Source organism: Tupaia chinensis, unplaced genomic scaffold, assembly GCF_000334495.1.
Source record: "Tupaia chinensis unplaced genomic scaffold, TupChi_1.0 Scaffold000527_1, whole genome shotgun sequence".
NCBI lineage: Eukaryota > Metazoa > Chordata > Mammalia > Scandentia > Tupaiidae > Tupaia > Tupaia belangeri.
The window spans coordinates 480,097-503,477 of NW_006160040.1; the positions used below are offsets into that span (position 1 = coordinate 480,097).

The following is a 23,381-nucleotide window of genomic DNA, read 5'->3' on the forward strand; positions in this document are numbered from 1 at the left end:
AGGAATCAGTCACAGAGTGCTATAGCTTGAATGTGTCCCCTAAAACGCACTTACTGAGATTTGGTTTTGATGGGATGAGGAGGGTCCAAACTTAATCGGACTATGATGTTGAAGAGGGGGTTGTCCCCATGACTGACTCTTGGTGGCTTTATAAAAAGAGAGAATGAGACCAGAACAGAAGAACACGTGAACATAGACAGGCTTCTGTTGTCTGTCATGTTATCCATCAGCAAGAAGACCCTCACCAGATGTGACCCCTGGACCTTGGACCTCCAAATTGTGAGTTAAATAAACCTCTATTCTTAAAAATCACCCAGCTTCAGGTATTTTCTGTTATTAGTAGAAGAATCGACTAGAATGCAGAGAACGTCTAGGTTATTTTTTAGCAATCTCAGCCTCCAGTACAATGGACAGCCAATTTTAACATTCACAGGAATCAAGATGAAAAGATCACCTGGCCTGACCTGGGAATCTGGGACCATCGCAGCCAGAAGAATGACCAGGTTTAAGAGCTCACCTGGCCCCACATCAGGTCCCTCTACTGATAAGGGAGACCTCCTATTTCATGGAACTACTCATGGCCTGTCACTAAATGGTTGTCCCCTAATAAATCCAAAACCAATTTGAAGCATGAACAAGAAAATGAGAGAATATTACACTTTAAGAGAACTATTTTACATTTCACAAGTTAAACATTAATAAATTCTTTCTGTAAGTTTGCCTGGTTTTTCATAATTTCATGCACTGATGCATCATCAGAAATTTTCCCGGAAGGCCTAACTGCCTCACACAGATATGAGAGCAAGAGCGAAGGAGGCAGGAAGATACAGCACTTATCCTAAGTTAAGTGCATTTTCAAGTTACTCTTGCCCTTCAAGGATGTCAGTATGGAGTTCATGACCTGTGTATAATGCTTTACTTTTCATTCATTCCGAATTCTAGAGGGGAAAATAACTCCACATCCACATATTTCCAAAAATCTGATTCTTATTATTCTTCTATTAAAACCATGTTTACAGTTGGGAGACCAAAATAATTAACTATTGGGGCTGGCAGGTGATGTGGTGGTTAAAGGCACTGGATACCCACATGGCCAACCATGGTTCAAGTCCTGGACCTGGCAGCTTGCTTTCTCATTTTCCCTTTCTTTCTGTACCTGTCTGGTCAAAAATTAAAAAATAATAATAACAAATAGAAATAAATAAATAAATCCTAAAAAAGGGAAATGGTTAACTATTAATATATCCTGGCATTTATTATGATCAGGGAAAGACAATTATAAAAATTTATTTGCTATTAGATGCAATTACTTTCCAAGCCCACCTTTGCTGGGTTTTGGCTCCCAATTAACACAGTTTACTATAAGAGCAAGGGGCTGGCAGGTAGTATGGTGGTTAAGGGCACTGGACCCCCACATGGACAACTGCAGTTCAAGTTCCAGACCTGGCACCTTAGTTTCTCACTTTCCCTCTCTCTCTCTTGCTCTGTCCCTCTCTGATCAAATTAAAATGGATAAATAAGTAAATAAAGTTAAATAAAGTAATTATTTTAAAGCATAGGGGTATACTTTTTAAAGGGGTGGTCTTTTCAGGGGTCATCTCATAGCTCTGTAGTTAAGGGGCCTGGTTCCTACATGGCTGACTGCAGTTTGAATCCCAGCCCAGGTGGCTTGAAAACCATGTCAAGCACTGTGCATGCATGCCCTAAATCATGATGGGATGGAGAAATGGAATGGAGGAAAAAAGGATTGCAACATTACCATGCCTCACTGTGAGTGCTCTCTCTCTCTTGTCTCTCTAGTGAGTGCATGTACCCTTTGGCAATAAAAAGAAAAAAATTTTTTTAAAAAAAGTAAGTATATTAAATAATCTCAGGCTGAACTGCATTCCAGGCTTATCAGGTGTGAGACTGTTAAACAGTTACATCAGGAGTTACTGTTGCTTGGGGGATGTTTCATATTTCACCAGTGGGGAAAAAAACCTGCCAAAAGGACTTCCACATCCCTTCCATAGATACAGATGCCCCTGAAGGTGCAGCCGGTGGAACAGAATTTCCCTCTGCTGTGCGCCACATTCACAGTGTGTTCAGGGAAGAGAATGGCACCACCAGGCTGCATCCTGTGGGCAAGAAGGAAAAACTCACGGAACACAGGCTTTGTGCAAGTGTAGAGGACTGAGACTTAACCGTCAGAGTCCAGAACCAAACAGCAGACACCTGCGCTGGTGCCAGCTGGCAGGAGATGACCATGTGGTGGGCACCCACAAGAGGAGAGTGATACAGCTAGCAGAGCCCTCCTCAGTAGACCTGGCAGTCAGACAGTGGCTGGTGCCAGGTCCCCACTGAGGAGAAAGGAAGCCTACCATCAAGACCCCTGGTGGTCCCCGAAGGCTGTGGCTTGCAAGTGCAAACTAGATAGAGGCCTTGATGGAGGGTGGACTCTGGCCTCCACCGACCCTTTTCCATCTTCCTAGGGTTCGGAGTCAAAGAACTCCAGGAGGTCTTTTTTTATACATGTACTGGGGAGATCTTACCTAGTAATGGGTCAAAACTCTAGTATACGGTGTAGGAAAAAATTAGGTATGAGAAATTAATTTTGTTAGAAGTTTGCCCCTGGGGCCAGTAGGTGGTGTAGTGGTTATGGCACTGGACTCCCACAAGGTGAACTGTGGTTTGAGTCCCATCCCCAGCAGCTTGAAAATCACGCTAGGCGTGTGTGCATGCATGGCCAAAATTCCAGCAGAAGAGAGGAGGAGAAGGGACTGCAGCATGGCCATCCCTCCAGGGGGGCGGTGATTTCTCACTGTCTGTCTCTTTCTGGCATGTGCACACCCTATGACAAAAACCTGACAAACAACAACAACAAAGGATCCTGTCCTTATTAAGCTTATTTCTATTTTGGTGTGCTTGTAATTACAGGAGGGCCCGAGGGCTTCCCCTAGGCACTAAAAGTAAACAGGCATTTGTTCTTAAATCCAGAGTGTCAGTCTTGCCTGTTCGAAGGATGAGTGAGCATCCTCAAGTTGAAGCATCACCAAAGCAGAGTACCATGATGTGAAGTACGTCAAGGGACTTTTTTTTTTGCTTGAAAAACATACTTTTTTCTTTTTTTGAGAGTTTTTTGCTATAGGGCGTATGCGCTCGCCAGAGAGACAGAGAGAGACAGAGAGACAGAAAGCGAGAAATCACCCCGCCCCCCTTCTCCTCCATTCTCCTCTCGGGATCTTGGGCATGCATGCACGCGCGCCCCCGGCCTGAGTTTAAGCCGCCGGGTCGGGAACTCGAACCACAGTCGACTACATGGGAGTCCAGCAACATAGCCATTACGCAAGCTACTGGTCCCAAGAAACATACTTTTTAAAGAAGAGCAATGTTTTTGTAAACTACCCAATACAGTGCTCTAAGATTTTGTCCCTTTTTCCCTGTTAACTTTGATGACATTTTCCTCATTCCTTTCAAAGTGTTATTATTTTTATTATGTTTAACCATCTGGCCTACTGCTTCAGCAAGTAATTAAAAACCTTACAGGGGTTTAGAATTTTAATTAGATTATGTAATTTTTGATGAATGTGAATGGAAAAAGAATATAATGGCTTTTTTGCTAGGAAGAATTATCATCCTTTTTCTGCCTTTGCTGATTTGTATCATAAGATTGTTTTTTTAATTGAGGAAAGGGAGATTGAATTGAAATTTTCTGAACAACAGTGCTGAAGGATACCTGTGAGCTTTGTACCTAATTCCCCATAAATGAACTCAGGGCCAGAGTTTAGGAATTCCAGCGAAGTGTCCAATTAGGGCAAACTGGGAGACTGGAGTAGGTTAGTGGCTCCCCTAAAAATGCTTACTTCAGCCCAAGGGGTCATCTTCAGGCCAATTCCTAACCACTCAGATTGGAGATCAGCTGCCTGGAACCAGATGCGAGCAGCCATGGAATAGCCAAAGCCCTGAAGCCTCTTCATGTCCATCATGAGGGAGTGGGAATCAATTTTGATTCATTGATGGAATCATTTGATTCCATCAATTGATTCATGGAATCAATTTACTTTTAGAAAGAAATGAGTTTTGCCTACAAGAATGAGTAAGAAGGGCCAGTTACACGGCACAGTGGTACTACACTGCTCAAGAGAAGCCAGATCCGATACAGTGACCATGGTTTAAATCTTTGGCTTGGCCCACCTGAAACACACCCAATACATGCACAGGTCCAATGGGCTGAAGATCTGGAGGAAGGGAATCAGAGTGTGACCAGACTCTCTGAAGGGTATGAGGGCTCTCCTCTCTCTCTCTCTCTCTCTCTCTCTCTCTCTATATATATATATATATATATATATATATACACACACACACATGCATGCACATGAACTCTAGCATGAGGAAAAATAAAATTTTAAGTTTTGCTGTAAAACATGTGCACCTACCCAAGAGAGGGGCAGGGAGTGACATAGCACCCCTAAGGGGCCCCTTCCTCAATCCTTTCTCTGACATTCTCCTCTCAGGATTTTGGGCACACACACATACCCAGTGTGTTTTTCAAGCTGCCAGGTCTGGAACTTGAACCACAGAGTCAGTTATGTGGGATCCAGCCACCTTAATCACTATGTCGGCTGCTGGCCTGGAAAAAAAATTTAAAACCAAAAAATCTATCAGTGTCAATTTACAGATGAGCAGAGGCATTTAACAGGCCGATGAGGATGGAGACATTGCAGCCAGAGAGCACTGCCCCTACTGATAGGGACCAAAAACACAAAGGAGACAAAAGTCATACTCCTCAGTCCTAAAAGGACAACGTAACACGCGGTGGTTAGTTCGACTGGATGAGGACATGTAAGGAAGTGGTCAGGGCGTGTCAGCTGCTACAGCCGTGGCTGAATCCCAAATGCATTCTCACTCTCATGGATAATATGGATAATTGTATGGTGAAAAGAAAGCAAGAACCTAAAACAAATTTAGCACTTACTTTATTTCAAGGCTAACCGAGTCTTCCTGACCAGGTTATTTATCTCCCTAAGCTGCATCTTCCTCAGCTCCAAAATGGGGACGGGAGGTACTGACTTTTTTCTAGACATCTTGGTGGGTCTGAGACTAGTTCACAGACCCTTCCCCTATATGCCTGCTGCCTGATCGCATCTCCTTCCCACGCTTACATTTGTCGTTTTAAAGTCTATCCATGGCTGTGCACAGGGGGAATGAGATGCAAACTGTGTTGAACAGATTATTTTAGGAAACCAACCTGGAAACTAAGAAGCTGAATTGGTTTATGTATCTTTCCGGGTAAATGCATACATAAGAGAGCTGAAAGAAACTCATTATGTCAGACACATTTTAGTCTTGCAGACAAGAATACTAAGCAGATGCAAGCTACTTGACTTCAGCATAGTTTTACAGCTATGTTATATGAAATTCAGTAGAGTGTCCGGACCACCACCTAGACACTTAGAATGGAAAAATACTTGGGTTTGCTTCTCAGTGAGAAATAGCTCTCATAATTATTTCAGTTGCTTTACAAACATCGTACATTTTAATGATTACTTCATGAAAAAAGATACGGTTTAAACCAACTCTTTCAAAGATGAGTTCTAACTGGTTGTATTGATTATATTATGTCATGATTTAAAAAATTAACTAAAACTTCTGCCACTTTTAGGGAACGACAACACGCCTTCTTATTGCCAAGGCAATGACTGCATGGCGTACTTATTAGTGATGGAACTGCCAAACATGATCCATCCGTGTGTGTGAGAAAGAGACAGAGAGAAAGTGAGTGGGTTTTATGCATTACACGAAGGACGCTAAACGTCAGGAGAGCTAACTGGACAGTGACATGGTGCCCTGACATGCAAGCACCGGATCCAGAAGCAGAGAGAGGGACAAAGGTGTGCACGTGAGGGCAATAAGTCCTTCTCATACTCCCTGGGCGTCTTGTCCCTTCCTGCCCTCCTGTCTCACAGCCACATATGCAAACGTGAATCTCAGTAAACGAGACAAGGGGAGAGTGAGAGTTAAACTAATTAGATTATGAACTATGCCATAAACAGATGGGAATGTCTTTTTCTTAAGCTATCTCATTACTTTGCTTTTTTCTCTTTAAACAACAATTTGAAGTGGGAAACAGAACCTGTGAGGTATAGAGGAGAGACTTTGCTACGAATCTGGCGTCATGCCACAGGTGTAGAAATAGCACAGCCTGGGAAAGGGGGCCAGCAGCAATTTCACCGAAACGTTCATTTACAGTTCTCCTTCATCTTTCTTTCTATTTCTATCTTTTAAAAAGACAAAACTTTAGTTTACAATAGGGCATGTGCACTTGCCAAAAAAAACAAGAAAGTGAGAAATCACCCTCCAGGGAGGATGCTATACTGCAATTTCTTCTTCATTCTCCTCTTAGGATTTCGGGCTTTCCTACACACGTGTCTGGCGTGATTTTCAAACCACCAGGTCAGGGACTGGAGCCTTAATGTCGGCCATGTAGGATCCAGCTGCCTTAACCACCACGCCACCTGCTGGCTCCCTTTACCTTTTCGGAAACTGCAATGCTGTGGAACTGAGCATTTGCTGCATAATGTTATGAATTATGTTTGTACATAGATATTTCCTATATTCACTGATAATGTTACCAGATCCTATGCAAGCCTCTAGACCTGATTATCAGTAGACAAGAAATACAAGAGAGACCAGAAGTTAGCCTAATGGCTATGTTGCTGAACTCCCATGTAGCTGACTGTGGTTCGAGTCCTGGACCCGGTGGCTTAAACTCACGTCAGGCATGTGTGCGTGCATGCCCGAGATCCCAAGAGGAGAATGAAGGAGAAGGGATTGCAGTATAGCCACCCTGGGGGGTGATTTCTGGCTTTCTATCTCTCTGTCTCTCTCTGTCTTTCTCACGAGCGCACACACCTATAGCAAAAACCTCTCTAAAAAAAAAGAAAGAAAGAAATACAAGAAGCATCCTAATCACTACCATGAGGATGCAATTGGCAAAATTCCAGAATATAAGGAATCCTACAGCTCCCTACTCAAGAGTAGTACACTGGGACCAGCACATGGCGTAATGGTAATGTCGCTGGATTCCCACGCAGTTGACCATGGTTTGACCTGGAGGTTTAAAACTCAAGCCAGAGGGCAGGCAGGTCATGTGGTGGTTAAGGACACTGGACTCCCACATGGCAGACCATGGTTTGAGTCTCGGACCTGGCAGCTTGCCTTCTCACTTTCCCGCTCTCTCTCACTCTGTCCCTCTCTGGTCAAATGATAGTAAATGAATAGATAAAGGTACATAAAATAATTCTTTAAATAAAAGAAAAAAAACCACTCATGCTGGGTGTGTGTGCGTGCATGTATGTGTGTGTGTGTGCACAAGAGCCTGGGAGAATGGAGGAGAAGGGATTACAGCTTGTCCACCCACCCCAGGGGGTGATTTCTCACTTTCTGTTCCTTTGTCTCTCCTTGACTCTCTGGTGAGCACATATACCCTATAGCAAAAATCTCTCTTAAAAATAAAGGAGTAGTTCATCGATCAACCTGTGTCAGCATAACCTGGTGCTTGTTAAACTTAAGGCCTCCCAAGACTCATATCAGACCTGCTGCATCAGGAGCTTTAATGAGGTCTTCAGGTGATTCACACACACATTCAAGAATCATGACTAAAAAGCCAAAACAAGACAAAGTGTAGAAACACATACAGAGACAGAGATGAAGGGGGCCCAAAAATTAGAAAAAATTTTGGACTGTGGCAACTGTGTGCAATGTGCACATGCTTTTCAAATCCTGATTCAAAAGATGATTGCAAAAAAATCAGTGTGCGTGATAATGTTGAAATTGACATGTACATTTGGGTCAATGAACAGGTAGAATAATATAAAAATAATGTTTAATACAGAAAAGATGACATATATTTTCTTTTTTCTTAAGGTCTTTGCCATAGGGCACATGCACTTGCCAGAGAGACAGAGAGAGACAATGACAGGGAAAGTGAAAAATCACCCCCAGGGGGCCACATCCAAATCCCTTCTCCTCTCAGGATTTTGGGCATGCACACACATGTGCCCAGCGTGGTTTTCAAGCCTTCAGGTCCAGGACTTGAACCACTGTTGGCCATGTGGGAATCCAATGTCTTAACTACTATGCCACCTGCTGGCCCCAAGATACATTAATTTTTTTAAAGAATTATTTTATTTATGGGACCAACAGTTAGTGTAATGGCTATGTTGCTGGACTCCCGTGTAGTCAGCCGCGGTTCGCGTCCCGGATCCGGTGGCTTAAAAGTCATGCCAGGCACATGTGCGTGCGTGCCCAAGATCCTGAGATGAAAACAGAGGAGAAGGGATTGCGGTATGGCCATCCCCCCTGGGGGGGGATTTCTCGCTTTCTGTCTCTCTCTGTCTGGCAAGCGCAGCGCCCTATAGCAAAAAACTCTCCAAAAAAAGAATTATTTTATTTAATTTTATTTATTTATTTATTTGTTTAGTTCAATTTGATCAGAGGTGGACAGAGTGAGAGAGAGAGAAAGTGAGAAAGCAAGCAGCCAGGTCCTAGACTCGAACCACGGTTGGCCATCCAGCACTTTTAACCACCATGCCACCTGCCGGCCCCACTACATTAATTTTCAATAGATAAGTATTGCTTATAGTTTTGTAAGTCAGCATACAATAGGCAAAGTGAAAGTTGACTAAAATCTAAATGACTGCAGAATATCACTGGACGATTTTAAATGTTCTTCTGTAGAACCCTGGTATACCAGTACCAAAAGGAGGCAAACATTTTTATTAAAATGGATTACATTGTATGCTCAGCTGGACTGGTCTGATAAGTATTTCAGGCTGGGTAAATTCCCTTTACAAGCCAAATGATATATAGTGATTGAATGTTTAAAAAAGAATGAGAATAAATAATAATAATAGTAATCTGAAAAAAATGATGAAAGGCTATTTGATGATGATGTGGATAGTCATGTCTTTGTCTTGACTGATACACATGGTAATCGTGCTGGAAAAAGAAATGTAATACACTGTAAAGATATATGGGATTAAATGTAATATAAAAATTAGTATAATAATAAATGTTTAAGAAATGTTTTACATTGACAAGTCTATGGAAACCTACTCACAATGCTGCTTAGTCAATGAAAGAATCAGGGGGCCAGTGGCATGGTGGTGAAGGCAGGTGCGTTCCTCATGGCTGCTGCATGGCTTGAGTACTGGACACAGCAGCTTGAGAAACTTGCTAGGTGTGTGTGAGTGTGTGCTCAAAGTCCCAAGAAGAGGGAGAAGGGATTGCAGCCTGACATGCCCCCATGGAGATGCTTTCTCTCTCTCTCTCTCTTTCTCTCTCTCTTTCTGGTGAGTGCATCTTCTTTCTGGCAAGTTATAATAATAATAAACAAAGAGTTAGGAGTGGTAGGTTTCTCCAGCAAAGTAGGCAGGGGTGGAAAGTGATTGGACAGGTTACTGCCTCTCACCTCCTGCAGGTAGACTCATTTGGGAAGGGGTGAATAACAAAAGCTACTGTGCCTCCCTCACAGAGCTGTCAGGTTCCAATGCAAGAATAGATGTGAAAGTGACCTATAAATCATAGAGCACTAAGCAGTATTATTTCCATTTTTAAAAAATTTAAAATGCAGAGGCAATCTTGTCAATAAGCACGAGCACTGGAAACAGGTAAGATCCCTAGGTTTGTATCAACTCCTATAGAACTGAAATGAGTGAATAAGCATCTCATTTCCCAAATTTCCCAACTCCCTCCCCTGTAAACGACAAAATTGCCACTAAAGTAGATGATGGTGTTGTCAAACTATCTGCCTTCTTTCTTTCACTAGCCCCTTTCTCTCCAGCTCTTCCCTGCAAAAGGATTAAGCTGATGTTGGTTCTGGCAAAGTGACTTCTCTGGCCGGGGAACATGAGTGAAAATATAGCATACATCACTTCAAACTAGGCCCTTTAAGGGCCATGGCTTGACTGGGACACAAGTGTTGTCCCTCTGCCATAACAACGCAACAATCCAGAGACAGAGGCCACTCAATGGCTGCACCATTGGCCAACCTCCAGAATGGGGAGGACCCAGCTTTGAACAGTACCCACCCTCCATGGGAGCCTCAGCTAATGCCATCAAAAATTACTATGGAATAAAATACAACCACTTGCAATTTCTTATTGTGTTGCTCTTAAAAATCCCCATTAGGTCCATAACAATTTCTATGTCTAGATTTTCCTTTGGAAGGCTATCCCTGAAGTAAAAAACATGCCATTGACTATTTCAAGTTAAAGGCAGTTAAAAATAAAAGCAGCAGGTACAAGATCACACTGACCTTCATTCTGCTTCTTAAAGACAGGAGATGAAATTCCCATGTGACATTCCCAATACCAAAAGGAAAAAAACAGTCTTATCAAGGAGATTTGAGACAGAGAATTCTGTCCGAGACTTATTAAAATGAACTCTTTCAGTCTTACAACAAAATTTAGCTGCTTTTTTCACTATTCTTTGTCCAATTCTGTATATAAATGTTTGACCCTAACTCTTTCTTTGGGTCTTTGTTTCCCTATCAAGTCTCCCTGAGGATGCCACATAAAACTTGAATTAAACATGCACATTTTTCTTCTGCTAATCTGTCTCGTGTCAATTTAATTATCAGGCTGAACCAAACAAAAACAAAAACAAAAACAAAAACCAACTCTAAAAGAGAAGAGGTAGAGCTTTATCTTCCCCTATTCATCAACTATATCAAGGGAATTCAGAAACTTTACAGAAAAATGGAATTAAAATATGAGTTTATTTTTGGTGCAAAACACTCTGAAAACCATGAGTTTTTTCGTAATCTATCTTTTCCACAGTTTCTGTGAAGTCTGCATACAGCCTTGTAGAGCCTAGCTTCTCCAGACTATGTAACACTTGATTTATTTTTCTATGCAACACTTCAAATCCTTAATCCAGTATACTTAAAGCAAGCAGAGTTACAAAATCATTTGCATAAACATAGAAGATTACTGAATGTATGGTCACACTTTTAAAAAGTTACTTTGGTTTAAAATACAATGGGAAATATGAATAATTTTTCATTTGGTGCAATGGAAGAATGTATCTTTTTTTGCTATCTTACATGAATGTGTTCTAAGTTATTTTATTTATTTATTTATTTTCTTTAGAGGTTTTTGCTATAGGGCACGTGTGCTCGCCAGAAAGACAGAGAGAGACAGAGAGACAGAAAGAGAGAAATCACCCCCGAGGGGGATGGCCACGCCACAATCCCTTCTCCTCCATTCTCCTCTCGGGATCTTGGGCACGCACGCACACATGCCCGGCGTGAGTTTAAGCCACTAGGTCTGGGACTCAAACCGTGGTCGCCTACATGGGAGTCCAGCGACATAGCCATTGCGCCAACTGCTGGTCCCAATGTGTTCTAAGTTCTTATACCAACATTCTTAGAATCATTCTTAAAATAATTTTAAACATTTAATTATTAAAATAATTCAGTTTCACTCATTTACTTACTAATTTTCAATATGTGTCATTAGCATTACTTAAACTGCTTTTTAAAAAAAAAAAAAGTTAATTTTCTTCATAAGAGAGAGGAAGAGGCACACAGGAACCCTCAACAGAGTCTTATCCAGGCAACTGCTTTCTCGCAGCCCTCCCGCTGCTCAGGATCTTGGGCATGCCCACCAGGCATGTTTCAAATTGACTTGGGATCTGAAGCCATGGTTGGCCATGTGGCTTCCAGTACTGGAGAGTACTAGTTTCTAGTACACGATTCGTAGTACACTATTATCTGCACCACTGCAGCTCAGCCTTAAAATGTTTAAAAATGATCTGAACTGCAGAAGAATCTTTCTTGGAAAACTTGCTTTTTGCTAAGTGTGTGAATGCGGTAACTCACAGGAGTGTTGAATAGTGTCCTTCATCTTCAGTAACATCCCACTACATAATCCATTTTTAAGTCTCGGTGCCCACACTGAGATAACTAGCAGTTGTTTTCCTATGATTTTTAAAACATCATGGGTCTAGGTTTTCATTCTAACTACTGGGTTGTTGGAAAAGTCGTGATGCATTTTTGCACAGAAAAACGTAAAGAAAAAAAGTCATGACTTTTCTGACAACCCAATATAATCATGAAAACAACAAAGCCAATACCCAGTAAGTCATGTGGACTCTTACACTATCTCAGCGAGCCAATATTCAGTCAAAGTATATGCAAAACAAGTAAACAATTTCTGAAACAGAAATAAAAATCCTAAAGTTGGATTTTAATTGATAAGCAATATAGAAAAAAGTTAGAAAAAAATGGACTTTTATTGGAGAAGTTTTTGCTATAGAGTGCGTGCGCTCATGAGAGAGACAGAGAGACAGAGAGACAGGAAGCAAGAAATCACCCCCCAGGGGGGATGGCTGCGCCGCAATCCCTTCTACTCCATTCTCCTCTAGGGATCTTGGCCACGCACGCACATGCACCCGGCGTGAGTTTAAGCCGCTGGGTCCCAGACTCGAACCCTGGTCGACTACATGGGAGTTCAACGACATAGCCATTATGCTAACTGCTGGTCCCGGACTGTTTTTATTAGTATGCTTAAATTTTGCAATGTTGTATTTCTTTTTTAAAAAAGTTATTTTATTCATGACAGAGAGAATGTGTGCATGAGAGGGAGAGAAAGACAAATACCCTTAACAGAGTCTAGTCATACCATGACCCTTTTCCCAGCGCCCCGGTTCCTCAGGCTCTTGAGCACACACGTATGCATGCACCTGGTACATTGCCAAGCCCACCTGGAGATCTGAACTCGCAGTTGATCGTGGGGCTTCTAGCACTACAGTTGTTCTGTTTGCTATCAGCTGTGCTGTCAGGCTGGACTGCGAGGTTAACTCTGATCGAAGTTGTCATTCGTCAGTCTCTAGTGCTGTCCATAAGAACATGGCAGTATTACCGGTATTAAAGTAACTTACGAAGGGAGGACACACTGGAGGTGCCCCGAAGAAACTGGTGCAAGCCGTCTTCACTGTCGCTGGAGCTGGCTATGCTATTCCTCATCTCCAACATGGAGATCTGCGTGCACAGGCTGAGCTGGTGCTCCAACTTTTTGGCCTTCTACAAGGCAAAGTTTGACAGTTTCAGAGGTATATGAGACATGGATGATGTATCCCCTGTAAATAGCATGTACTTGTCCTTAAAATAAGTTCGTGCATAAAAAAGAGTACATGGTACACACACATTACATGCCGGATAAATGTAAACTCTGACTTTTGTTATTAGTTATTACGACAAATACATTATTAAAATTTAATATACTCAATAGTCTATTTAGTAACTGGGAACAATAGGCACAGACTTAATTTGATAAACAGCCTAGATGGAATGACTTCAAGAGGACACACACCTGTACTCATTGTCCCAAGAGAACAGTAGTTACCACAGGGACTGTTTTGCTAGTTCCCATCTATCAACATAATCATTTAAGCTTCTATCAAAATGAATGTGGAGAAATTAAAGTCAAACAACAAACTGTTGATGATCTATGTAGTTCTGAAATTCCACAGCTCTCCTGTTACCTACGGGCTTTCTGGAAGGAGGCCTGGTTGGGAAGATAGTCAAGACTGGCAGATACCAGAGCTCGAGTGCCCATTTCCTGCTCACTGAGGTTTGTGCCCTACTTTCCCTGGCCGATTCCTCCTCCCTCCCTCTCCTCTTTCTCTGTCTTCCTTCGACTGCTGGAAAGACTCCTTTGAAGAGAACAGCACCTCATCATCATAAATGCTGGTGCCTGACACTTAAAGACTTCTCACTAAGTATTGGCAAGTGTAATAATTAGAAAATACTTCCTCACTTTCAAGACATGGCTCTAAAATCTCTGCATTAGGAGTATCTCCACTGCACTTAACATATAATGAAAATTCAGGAAAATATATATTGCATCAAGTGAGATACCTATTTAATTGAATAGACAAACTCAGGAAAATACTTACTTTATCATTTAAGGTGGGATCATTCAAAGAGTAGAGCTTATTTGTAATGTCTTTTCCTATAAGATACCTAAATATTTCATACAGGAAAGGCTCTGATTCCAGAAAGTAAGTTAACCTTTCTCTTGACCAGCATAAAAATCTGCAGTTATCATCTGCAATAATGGTAACCTAAGAAGAAACAAACACAAAAAGAAAAAAGTACACTTATGTACTGTATTTGAATTCTAACTGGGAGAAGGAACAGTGGAACAATTTGGTGGACACACACTACCAATAGCAGTGATTTGTCAAATTAATTAAAGTAAAATAAGTTCCAAGGCATACACATTTCTATAATTACATACAAAATTATGTTCTAAAAAAAGAAATCTGCAGACTAAATAAAAGCAAATTCTGCAAATTTGGTTGTTTCATTTTGTGATCTGGGGACAGGAGAATGGCCTGTGTTGCTACCACTAGGGCTGATGTTGCAACTGCACATATGATTTATAGCTCAATATTTCTTTACACCTGGTCGATTACAATGAGGTTTAAAAATACAGATTCAAGGGACTGGCAGGTGATGTGGTGGCTAAGGGTGCTGAACTCCCACATGGTTGACCGTGGTTTGAGTCCTGGACCTGGTGGCTTGCTTTCTTGTTTTCCCTTTCTCTCTCTCTTTCTGTTTTTCTCTGATCAGATTGGAATGGGTGAATAAATAAATAAAGTTAAATAAAAAATAATTATTAAAAAAAATACAGATGTAAGCAAATGAACTGAAGTAAAATTCATGCAGCAAACTGCAGATGAAGGCCTTTTGCCCAGCCAATTCCCGAAATCCACCCTGGAGATGGAGAAAAACTTTAAAGGCTCAGGCTGTCACTGATTCAGAGGCAGGTGGGAGTCCTACTGTTCTGTTTCTCTTGAGCGTGATCTTTTAAGATGGTTCTGGGGAAGTCCACTGGGATACGCAGACACCCCCCCATTAGCACAGGGCTGGGAGATCATGCTCTTCCCAAAGCAGCACTACACAGGACACGGGAGGGCACTGTAACGGCACCACAGAGATCAAGCATTCCTCAGATGAATCCTTCCTCCACAGTGAGCGGCCACACCCTCACGGCTCAGTGTCAGGAAGCCCTGGCTCCCATGCAGGCTCTCTTCCATACGCTCACATGAGCGGCCACACCCTCACGGCTCAGTGTCAGGAAGCCCTGGCTCCCATGCAGGCTCTCTTCCATCAGCTAAGAGCCTCTTTTGAGCTTCATGATGGCTCTCATGTCACCTAACCCAAACTCACTGAGTGACACATCTCTCTGTCCTAAGCACTCTGATGGCAGGAATCGCACTCTGATGGCAGGAATTGCACTCTGATGGCAGGAATCGTGTGTCTTCATGTCTCAGCGCCTGGCTTACAATACACAGTGGTGCTCAATGCATTCTTATTCCCATATGAACACAAATAGGCTTAAAGGAAAAAATTACTTTTACATATTCAACATTAAACCCAATGTCTGTTCTAGCAGAAAATAAATAAAGATTTGTTAAAATGACATGGAATCTTATCTGGGCCTCCGAGAAAAATATTTCCAAAGGAGCTCTTTTTCCTTTCTTAATTACAAAATTAAACATATTTTAGATGGCAAGGGGGTATTTATGTACCAAGAGAAAAAGTGAAAACCCAGCTTCTCTTCTTATGTCAACGGGTTGAATGAAATCTGATGTTTAGCAAATTCAAGAGTTCGGCTACTTTAAAAATTGGGTCAATATTCCCAGTAAAATAAAAAGCTTGCATTTATTTATTATAAGTAGGAATCCTCCAAACCAAACACATTGGGATTTAAGAAACACAGCAGCTCCAAGACTCCCTAAACCACTAAATCGCATTTGTTCTTTCAATCTACATTATTACACTTGTACCATGTGCCAGATACTGACCAAGGTGCTGAGGTTACCGTGGTGAACAAGAAAGACAAGACTCTTGTCCTGTGAAGTCTATATTGTAGTGGAAGATGCTGGTAATAAATAAAGAAGTATGTCAATCTCAAGTGGCAAATAAGAGTTTTGATCCAATAGAATGAGAATGGTGGGTATAGGGTGGCTCCCTGGCCTGGTGGTTAAGACAGCTAGATCCCATATGGTTACCACATGGTTCTAGTGCCAGACTTGGAGGCTTGAGAAACACAGTGGGTGCCTATATGCATAGGCATGCCCATAATTCTGAAAGAAGGGAGAGATGGAGGAGATAGGATTGAGGTCTCACCATTTCTCGTGAGTCACCACTCCCTCCTCTCTCCATTCTCTGTCTCTCTCTCTCTGGTAAGTCCAAATACTCTCTAGCAACAAAGGAACAAACAAACAAAAACAGAACAGAGGAAAGTGGTAGAGAATGCCTTGAGACTGAGATTTGCACACATGCCTCTCACTTTATGTATGTTGTGTACTTCTAACATTTAAGGTGCCTTTACATCTACCATGCAAATGGATCCTCCTAAGACCATAAGACAGACAATATCTTTCTTCATTTTGCAAATGCAAATGAATAGTACATGTTAATTAGTGGTGGAGTGAGCACTTTTGATTTCCAGCCCAGGCATATTTTCTTGCCAGGTCAAATCTACCCAATACATCCAACATTCATCGAGATATTGATATAGAGAGTAAGTTGGTCAAGTGAATGCAAGGTTGGCTGCACTGTCCATCAAGGGCCCGTCATATGAAGAACAGCCAACACAGTGTCATGAAGTCCACATTATAGTGGAGGAAGCAGAAAATAAATTTTTAAAATGACCTTAAATGTCAAGATTCATAGGATGAAAAGTAGGTTGGACCAACCTTGTGGAATTTCTAGAAAGAGAAGCAAATGGAGGGCAACTGAAACTCTTCCTAAAGAGCAACAACAGAAAGGTGAGCAAAGGGAGCTCGCAGGCTCAGCCACACACCCAAGGGCTACAGAGAAGTTGTGAGGAGACCTGGGGTCCCTTCATTGTGAAAGGATGTCGTCCACAACTGGAAAATACAACTTATGTGCAGGAAGGAAATGAGTTAAAAGAGGAGCTGGGAGCCAGCAGGTGGCATCATAGTTAAGGTATTAAATCCTACGCCGCTAACCCTATGGTTCTAGTCTAGGACCTATGATGTGAAAAACATGCTGAGTACACGTGTGTGTGGTGCCTAAAATCCTGAGAGAAGAATGGAGGGGAAGGGATTGCGGAGTGGCCAATCCCTTGATTTCTCACTTTCCCTCTTTCCATCTCTCTCTCTCTCTCTCTCTCTGGTGAGTACATGCACCCTATCGTGAAAAACGTATATAAAAAAGAGTTGGAGGGCTGACCCTGTAACCTAGTAGTTAAGGGAGCTGGATCCTACATGGCTGACTTGTGGCTTGAATCTCAACCCATGGGCTTGAAAAGCATGCCAGGAGCATGTGCATATGTGCCCTGAATCCCTACAGTCTGGAGAAATGGAGAAGGGGTTGTGTTGTGACCGCTACATTAGGGGTGCTCTGTCTCTCTCTCTCTCCGTATCCCTCTGAGGAGTGCATATGTCCTCTGGCCATTAAAAAAAGAAGAAGAAGAAAGAAAAGAAAGACGAGGAAGAAGAAGAAGAATGAGAAACATCTAGGAGAAGAAATTTTACTTAGGTGTGGAGAAGGCATTTAACTTCTCTTGGACCACTGAACTACCTTAAGTTTCCACTGTGGCAATGATACTTTACTGCGATCCTATAACTTGATGGATGAAAATTACCTTAAACCTATTTAAATGATTGTTGAATATAAATTTAATAACAGTATTAATAAAAAAATAAGCTATACCAAGGCTTACCTGTAAGGGAAGGCATTTAGTTGGAAGCTACCAGTTAACGTGCTGCCTGAGGCCATTTTATTTGATACCTGATGCTTTATTTCTGCCAAAGACACGGTTTCACTTAGTGATTTCCTGTCACAACAGTCTAGTAAAGTATGTATTTTAAGTAAAGTTTATTTTAGGAGGTTTTCTTTTTCTAAAATACAATAATTTTAAGGCTCTGTAAAATAAATTTACTTCTTAAAGGTACTAGGATCCTTCAACCGTGCTGTGCTTACATCTTTGCAAAGAATTTTACTGAAAAAATAAAAGCGCACAGGACAACTGAAGACACAGAGCGTATCTTCCAGGTAGAGAATTAGACTAAGTGTTTACTGCTGGGTTTGCTGTAAGTATCTCAAAGCTCTCACTTCAGATTCCAAACCAATTCTACACCCTGACAGAACGAGGACACAGCGGACTCCATCGTAGAGGAACGGGTGTATCTGAGGGAACGCTTGTGCCACACGTGCTAGAATCAGGAACCACAGCCTGATAAAACTGGAGAGGTCTTGTGGGAAGAATTTCTTATTTTCTCCATGCTTGGTACAGCATTTCATGCCCAGAACACGACAGTATCCTAGAGTGATCTATCTAACTGATGCTTATTGAGTTCCCATCAGCACTGAAATACAGTAGTCAAAACTGGCCAATTAAATTGCTTCACAGCTTCATGGAAATATGTACTTAATATGAAGATAATGTCTTCTCCTCTTCCTCCTTCTTTTTCTTCTCCTTCTTCTTTATTGCCAAAAGGTGTGCGAGAGAGAGAGAAAGAGAGAAAACACTCCCGAATGGGGCATGATCACTCCACAATCTTTTTTTCTCCATTTCGCTATTCGATCAGGATTTTGGGTACTCACGCATGCACACAGACACAGCTGGCACATATTTTAAGCCGCTGGGCTAAGGATTCAAACTGTGATTGGACATGTGGGATCCAGCTCCTTTAACCATTACTCTACAGGGTTCACCCAATAATGTCTTCTTTAAATACCAGTTAAAACTAGGTGTACACTTATTTCACAAGAGCAAGGACATGTGTCTCTGAGACATTCCTCTTCCCATAAAGTCACCAAAGCTGGGATTTCCAGGCTGAGCGGCACCAGGACATGGTCTTGGCTATGGGATGGTAACAATGCAGAGCAGAATACAAGAGAACAACATTTAAATAGTCAATCTCACTTAGGAGGTTTTCTTTTTCTAAAACAATACAATAATTTTAAGGCTCTGTAAAATAAATTTACTTCTTAAAGGTACTAGGATCCTTCAACCGTGCTGTGCTTACATCTTTGCAAAGAATTTTACTGAAAAAATAAAAGCGCACAGGACAACTGAAGACACAGAGCGTATCTTCCAGGTAGAGAATTAGACTAAGTGTTTACTGCTGGGTTTGCTGTAAGTATCTCAAAGCTCTCACTTCAGATTCCAAACCAATTCTACACCCTGACAGAACGAGGACACAGCGGACTCCATCGTAGAGGAACGGGTGTATCTGAGGGAACGCTTGTGCCACACGTGCTAGAATCAGGAACCACAGCCTGATAAAACTGGAGAGGTCTTGTGGGAAGAATTTCTTATTTTCTCCATGCTTGGTACAGCATTTCATGCCCAGAACACGACAGTATCCTAGAGTGATCTATCTAACTGATGCTTATTGAGTTCCCATCAGCACTGAAATACAGCAGTCAAAACTGGCCAATTAAATTGCTTCACAGCTTCATGGAAATATGTACTTAATATGAAGATAATGTCTTCTCCTCTTCCTCCTTCTTTTTCTTCTCCTTCTTCTTTATTGCCAAAAGGTGAGAGAGAGAAAGAGAGAAAACACTCCCGAATGGGGCATGATCACTCCACAATCTTTTTTTCTCCATTTCGCTATTCGATCAGGATTTTGGGTACTCACGCATGCACACAGACACAGCTGGCACATATTTTAAGCCACTGGGCTAAGGATTCAAACTGTGATTGGCCATGTGGGATCCAGCTCCTTTAACCATTACTCTACAGGGTTCACCCAATAATGTCTTCTTTAAATACCAGTTAAAACTAGGTGTACACTTATTTCACAAGAGCAAGGACATGTGTCTCTGAGACATTCCTCTTCCCATAAAGTCACCAAAGCTGGGATTTCCAGGCTGAGCGGCACCAGGACATGGTCTTGGCTATGGGATGGTAACAATGCAGAGCAGAATACAAGAGAACAACATTTAAATAGTCAATCTCACTTCACACAGAATAACTGCACAAACACTACTTTGACCTCTGGTAATAATGATACTCAAGATTCTATTGGCAGTTGTAAGCAGCAGCTTGGTCTGTAAGTACCAAGAGGACGTGAGACTCAGGGAGAATAAACGGTGGGCTCAGGACCTGCTTCTCAGTGCCATCACTGTGCCCGCTGTGGCTGCCATTACAGTCTTTGAATTCAATTATTTTTTCTTTCTTCCTTTCCTCTTATTGCACAGTTCACCAGTACTCTAACCAAAGAATGAACTTAAATAGAAATTCGGGGCTGGCAGGTGGCATAGTGGTTAAGGGCACTGGACTCCCACATGGCCGACTGCAGTTTGAGTCCCAGACCTGGCGGCTTGCTTTCTCACTTTCTGTCTCTCTCTCTCCCCCTCCCTCTCTGATCAAATTAAAATAAATAAGTAAATAAACAAATAAACAAAGTTAATTTAAAAAATAATTCTTAAAAAAAAGAAAAATTCAAAAAAAGTAGCTCCATGTCAGGACACTTATGTGGGCAGCAGGTGGTGTGATGGTTAAGGCAATAAACTCCTATGTGGCTGACCATGGTTCAAGTTCTGAACCCAGTTGCTTGAAAAACAAGCCATGTGCACGTGTACCCCTGGGAGGTGATTTCTCACTTTCCCTCTCACTGTCTCTCTCTGGAAAAAACCTTAAAAACAAAACAAACGGGCCGGCAGGTGATGTGGTGGCTGGGGGCACTGGACTCCCATGTGACTGACTGCGGTTCGAGTTCTAGACCTGGTGGCTTGCTTTCTCATTTTTCTCTCTCTTTCTTTGTCCCTCTCTGGTCAAATCTAAATAAATAAATAAAGCGAAACAAAATAATGCTTAAAAAAATAAAAACAAAACGATCACATGAAAACAAAACAGAACACTTACAACTGGTCATAGTTAAGGAAAGATGAGATTAAGAGGCAAAAAGCATTTGGGTAGAAAAGTTTGACCACTGGCAATTTCAAGTGTCTCCTATATTGGCACAGAAGGTAAGAAGTTGGCCCTGAAGGCAAATGACTCTTTTGATCTGGGAACTTGCTTCTGTAAGAGGCAACATACACAGTCCTACACAGATGTGCAACAGTTATTTTTAACTCTGGAGTATCTGCCCAGGGGAACATTCTAAAAGCACAATTCTCCCAAGGGGTTTACGCTCATGGAGTCAGTTTTACTGCACAGGCTGGAAGGGGCTTAGGATAGTTTTACCCACTCACCAATCAGCAGACGCCACGCCAGACTCTCAAGAGAGAAAAGTGTATCAACATTAAAAAAGGCTGAACTGGGTCAGGAGGTGGTGTGGTGGTTGAGGTGCTAGACTCCCACAGGGTCGACCATAGTTCAAGTCCTGGATCTGGCAGCTTGCTTTCTCACTTTCCCTCTTTCTCTCTCTCTTGTCTCTCTGGTGAGCACATGTACCCTATAGCAAATTAAATAATAATAAATAAAATTAAGTAATTTTTTGGAGGGGTTTTTGCCATAGGGCACGTGTACTCACCAGACAGACAGAGAGAGACAGAGAGAGACAGAGAGACAGAAAGCGAGAAATCACCCCCCAGAGGGGATGGCCACGCCGCAATCCCTTCTCCTCCATTCTCCTCTCAGGATCTTGGGCACACACGCACATGCGCCCTGCATGAGTTTAAGCCATCAGGTCTGGGACGTGAACCGTGGTCGACTATGTGGGAGTTCAGCGACATAGCCATTACGCTAACTGCTGGTCCCAATAATTTTTTTTTTTTAAAAAGGCTGAATTAATTTATTTCATCCATCTATAGAACCTAAATTTTGATCATGATTTTAGAATCTTCACAATAATTATATTTTTCAACTACCAAGTCTAATCCCTAAACCCAAGATGAAACTAAACTGTAGCTAGTGGTAAGAATTCCTTTCTGTTGACTTAATAATATTTTAATGATAATTTGCAGTCCAGAAAACGTATCATGTGTTAATATCCCGAGCCTCTTAAGGACCACTTGCTTCTGGAAACTTAGTTCCCACCGCATTTTCAGATCCCAGTCTCTTCAGGATTATGTGAGACTGCGTTATGCTATAAAACCACATACTACTACCACAGGGAAACAGATACATAGACACGGGGCGAGCTTCCCAAGAAGAAACATAGGACGATCAGAAGAAAGGAGAGAAGAAAAGAAGTGGCCCCGCAGCAGTCTGTAGATAAAGGTAATTAAAGACGCAGTCTCTGTGCATCGATGCCCCTCACAATAAAGGTGAGAGCGTAATCCGAGAAGCCAGGAAACTGCGTCCCTTTCCTCTTCTGTGTCACAGGCCCAGCCAGCTTGGGAATGGCTTGCACATAGTCAGTGACCGTACATAGGATTTTGCAGCAAGTGTACGTAACTTTAACAAGTTAGTGGTATTATACCATAATTGTGTCTCCTAAAAATTCATGGGTTAAGATTTGGTCGCAACAATATTATGAGGAGGCAAACGTAATGCGACTATGCTGTTGAGAGGTGGGGCCTTTGGGAAGACACTGGGATCAGTTGGGGCTCCCATGATTGGCTACTGGTAGGTTTATTAAGAGACAGACACAGGCACACTCCTGCTCAGTCTCAGGCCATGTGAGGTTGTGCGATGTATCAGGACCCAGCAAAAACTCCTTCCCTGGGTGTGGACCCTGGACCTGGAACCTCCAAATTATGAGCCCAACAAACCTCTGTTCTTTATAAATCACCCAGTTTCAGGCATTCAGTTTTTAAGGGACAAAACAAACTGTAACACAAGATTCCTCAGGCCAGGTACTCAGGCAGAGCGGGAGTGGGAAAAGGCTAAAACCACCGTAAATGAAATAAACTAAACTGTATGTCTGTACAGCTTTCGTTATACTTCCACTCTTGTGGCATTCCCGACAGTTAATGAGGCTCAAAAGAGGACTTTGCCACCAAGAAACACTGATACTGCTTCCTCCCTCAGGTGGTAACATCCCCTTCAATGATTCCACTTCCCACCTAAGGAGAGTCACCCTCTTGCTCCTTTGCAGTTCGAATCTCAGGATATTTCCTTCCTGTTTACCCACAGGCTGAGACTAAAGGACATTTTCACTTATTTCCTAGTTGCTTTCCTTCTAATAATGAGATGAGTAACACAGGAGGGACAGGCACTTTCACAGGGAGGGGGAACAGAGCGCCACGAAGGGAGCAATTTGTCTGGGGGAGGTTTATAATTTTATTATTATTAGAATATTGAGATTAACATCTTTTTACATGAATCTTTATGAGTGTCTCTGATTTTTTTCTTTATTAGTGCCTCTGATTTTTCTTACTTTTTCTTGTTTTATTTACCATTTCATAAAAATCACACTAAGGAGTCCACATTCAAGTTATTGCTGCTGTGAAGGAT

At 42.0% G+C, this 23,381-nt stretch overlaps 1 protein-coding gene across 1 annotated transcript in view; it reads right to left on the bottom strand.

The window, feature by feature from the left end:
• The window catches only part of POPDC1 (popeye domain cAMP effector 1), a 48,117-nt gene that overhangs the window by 11,474 nt on the left and 13,262 nt on the right, over positions 1-23,381 (bottom strand). The window contains exons 5-6 of the mRNA XM_006156946.3: positions 13,942-14,109; positions 12,925-13,066 (exon numbers count right to left, since the gene is read on the bottom strand). Of these exons, the coding sequence (XP_006157008.1) occupies positions 12,925-13,066; positions 13,942-14,109 (310 nt within the window). The remainder of the gene's footprint in view (positions 1-12,924; positions 13,067-13,941; positions 14,110-23,381) is intronic.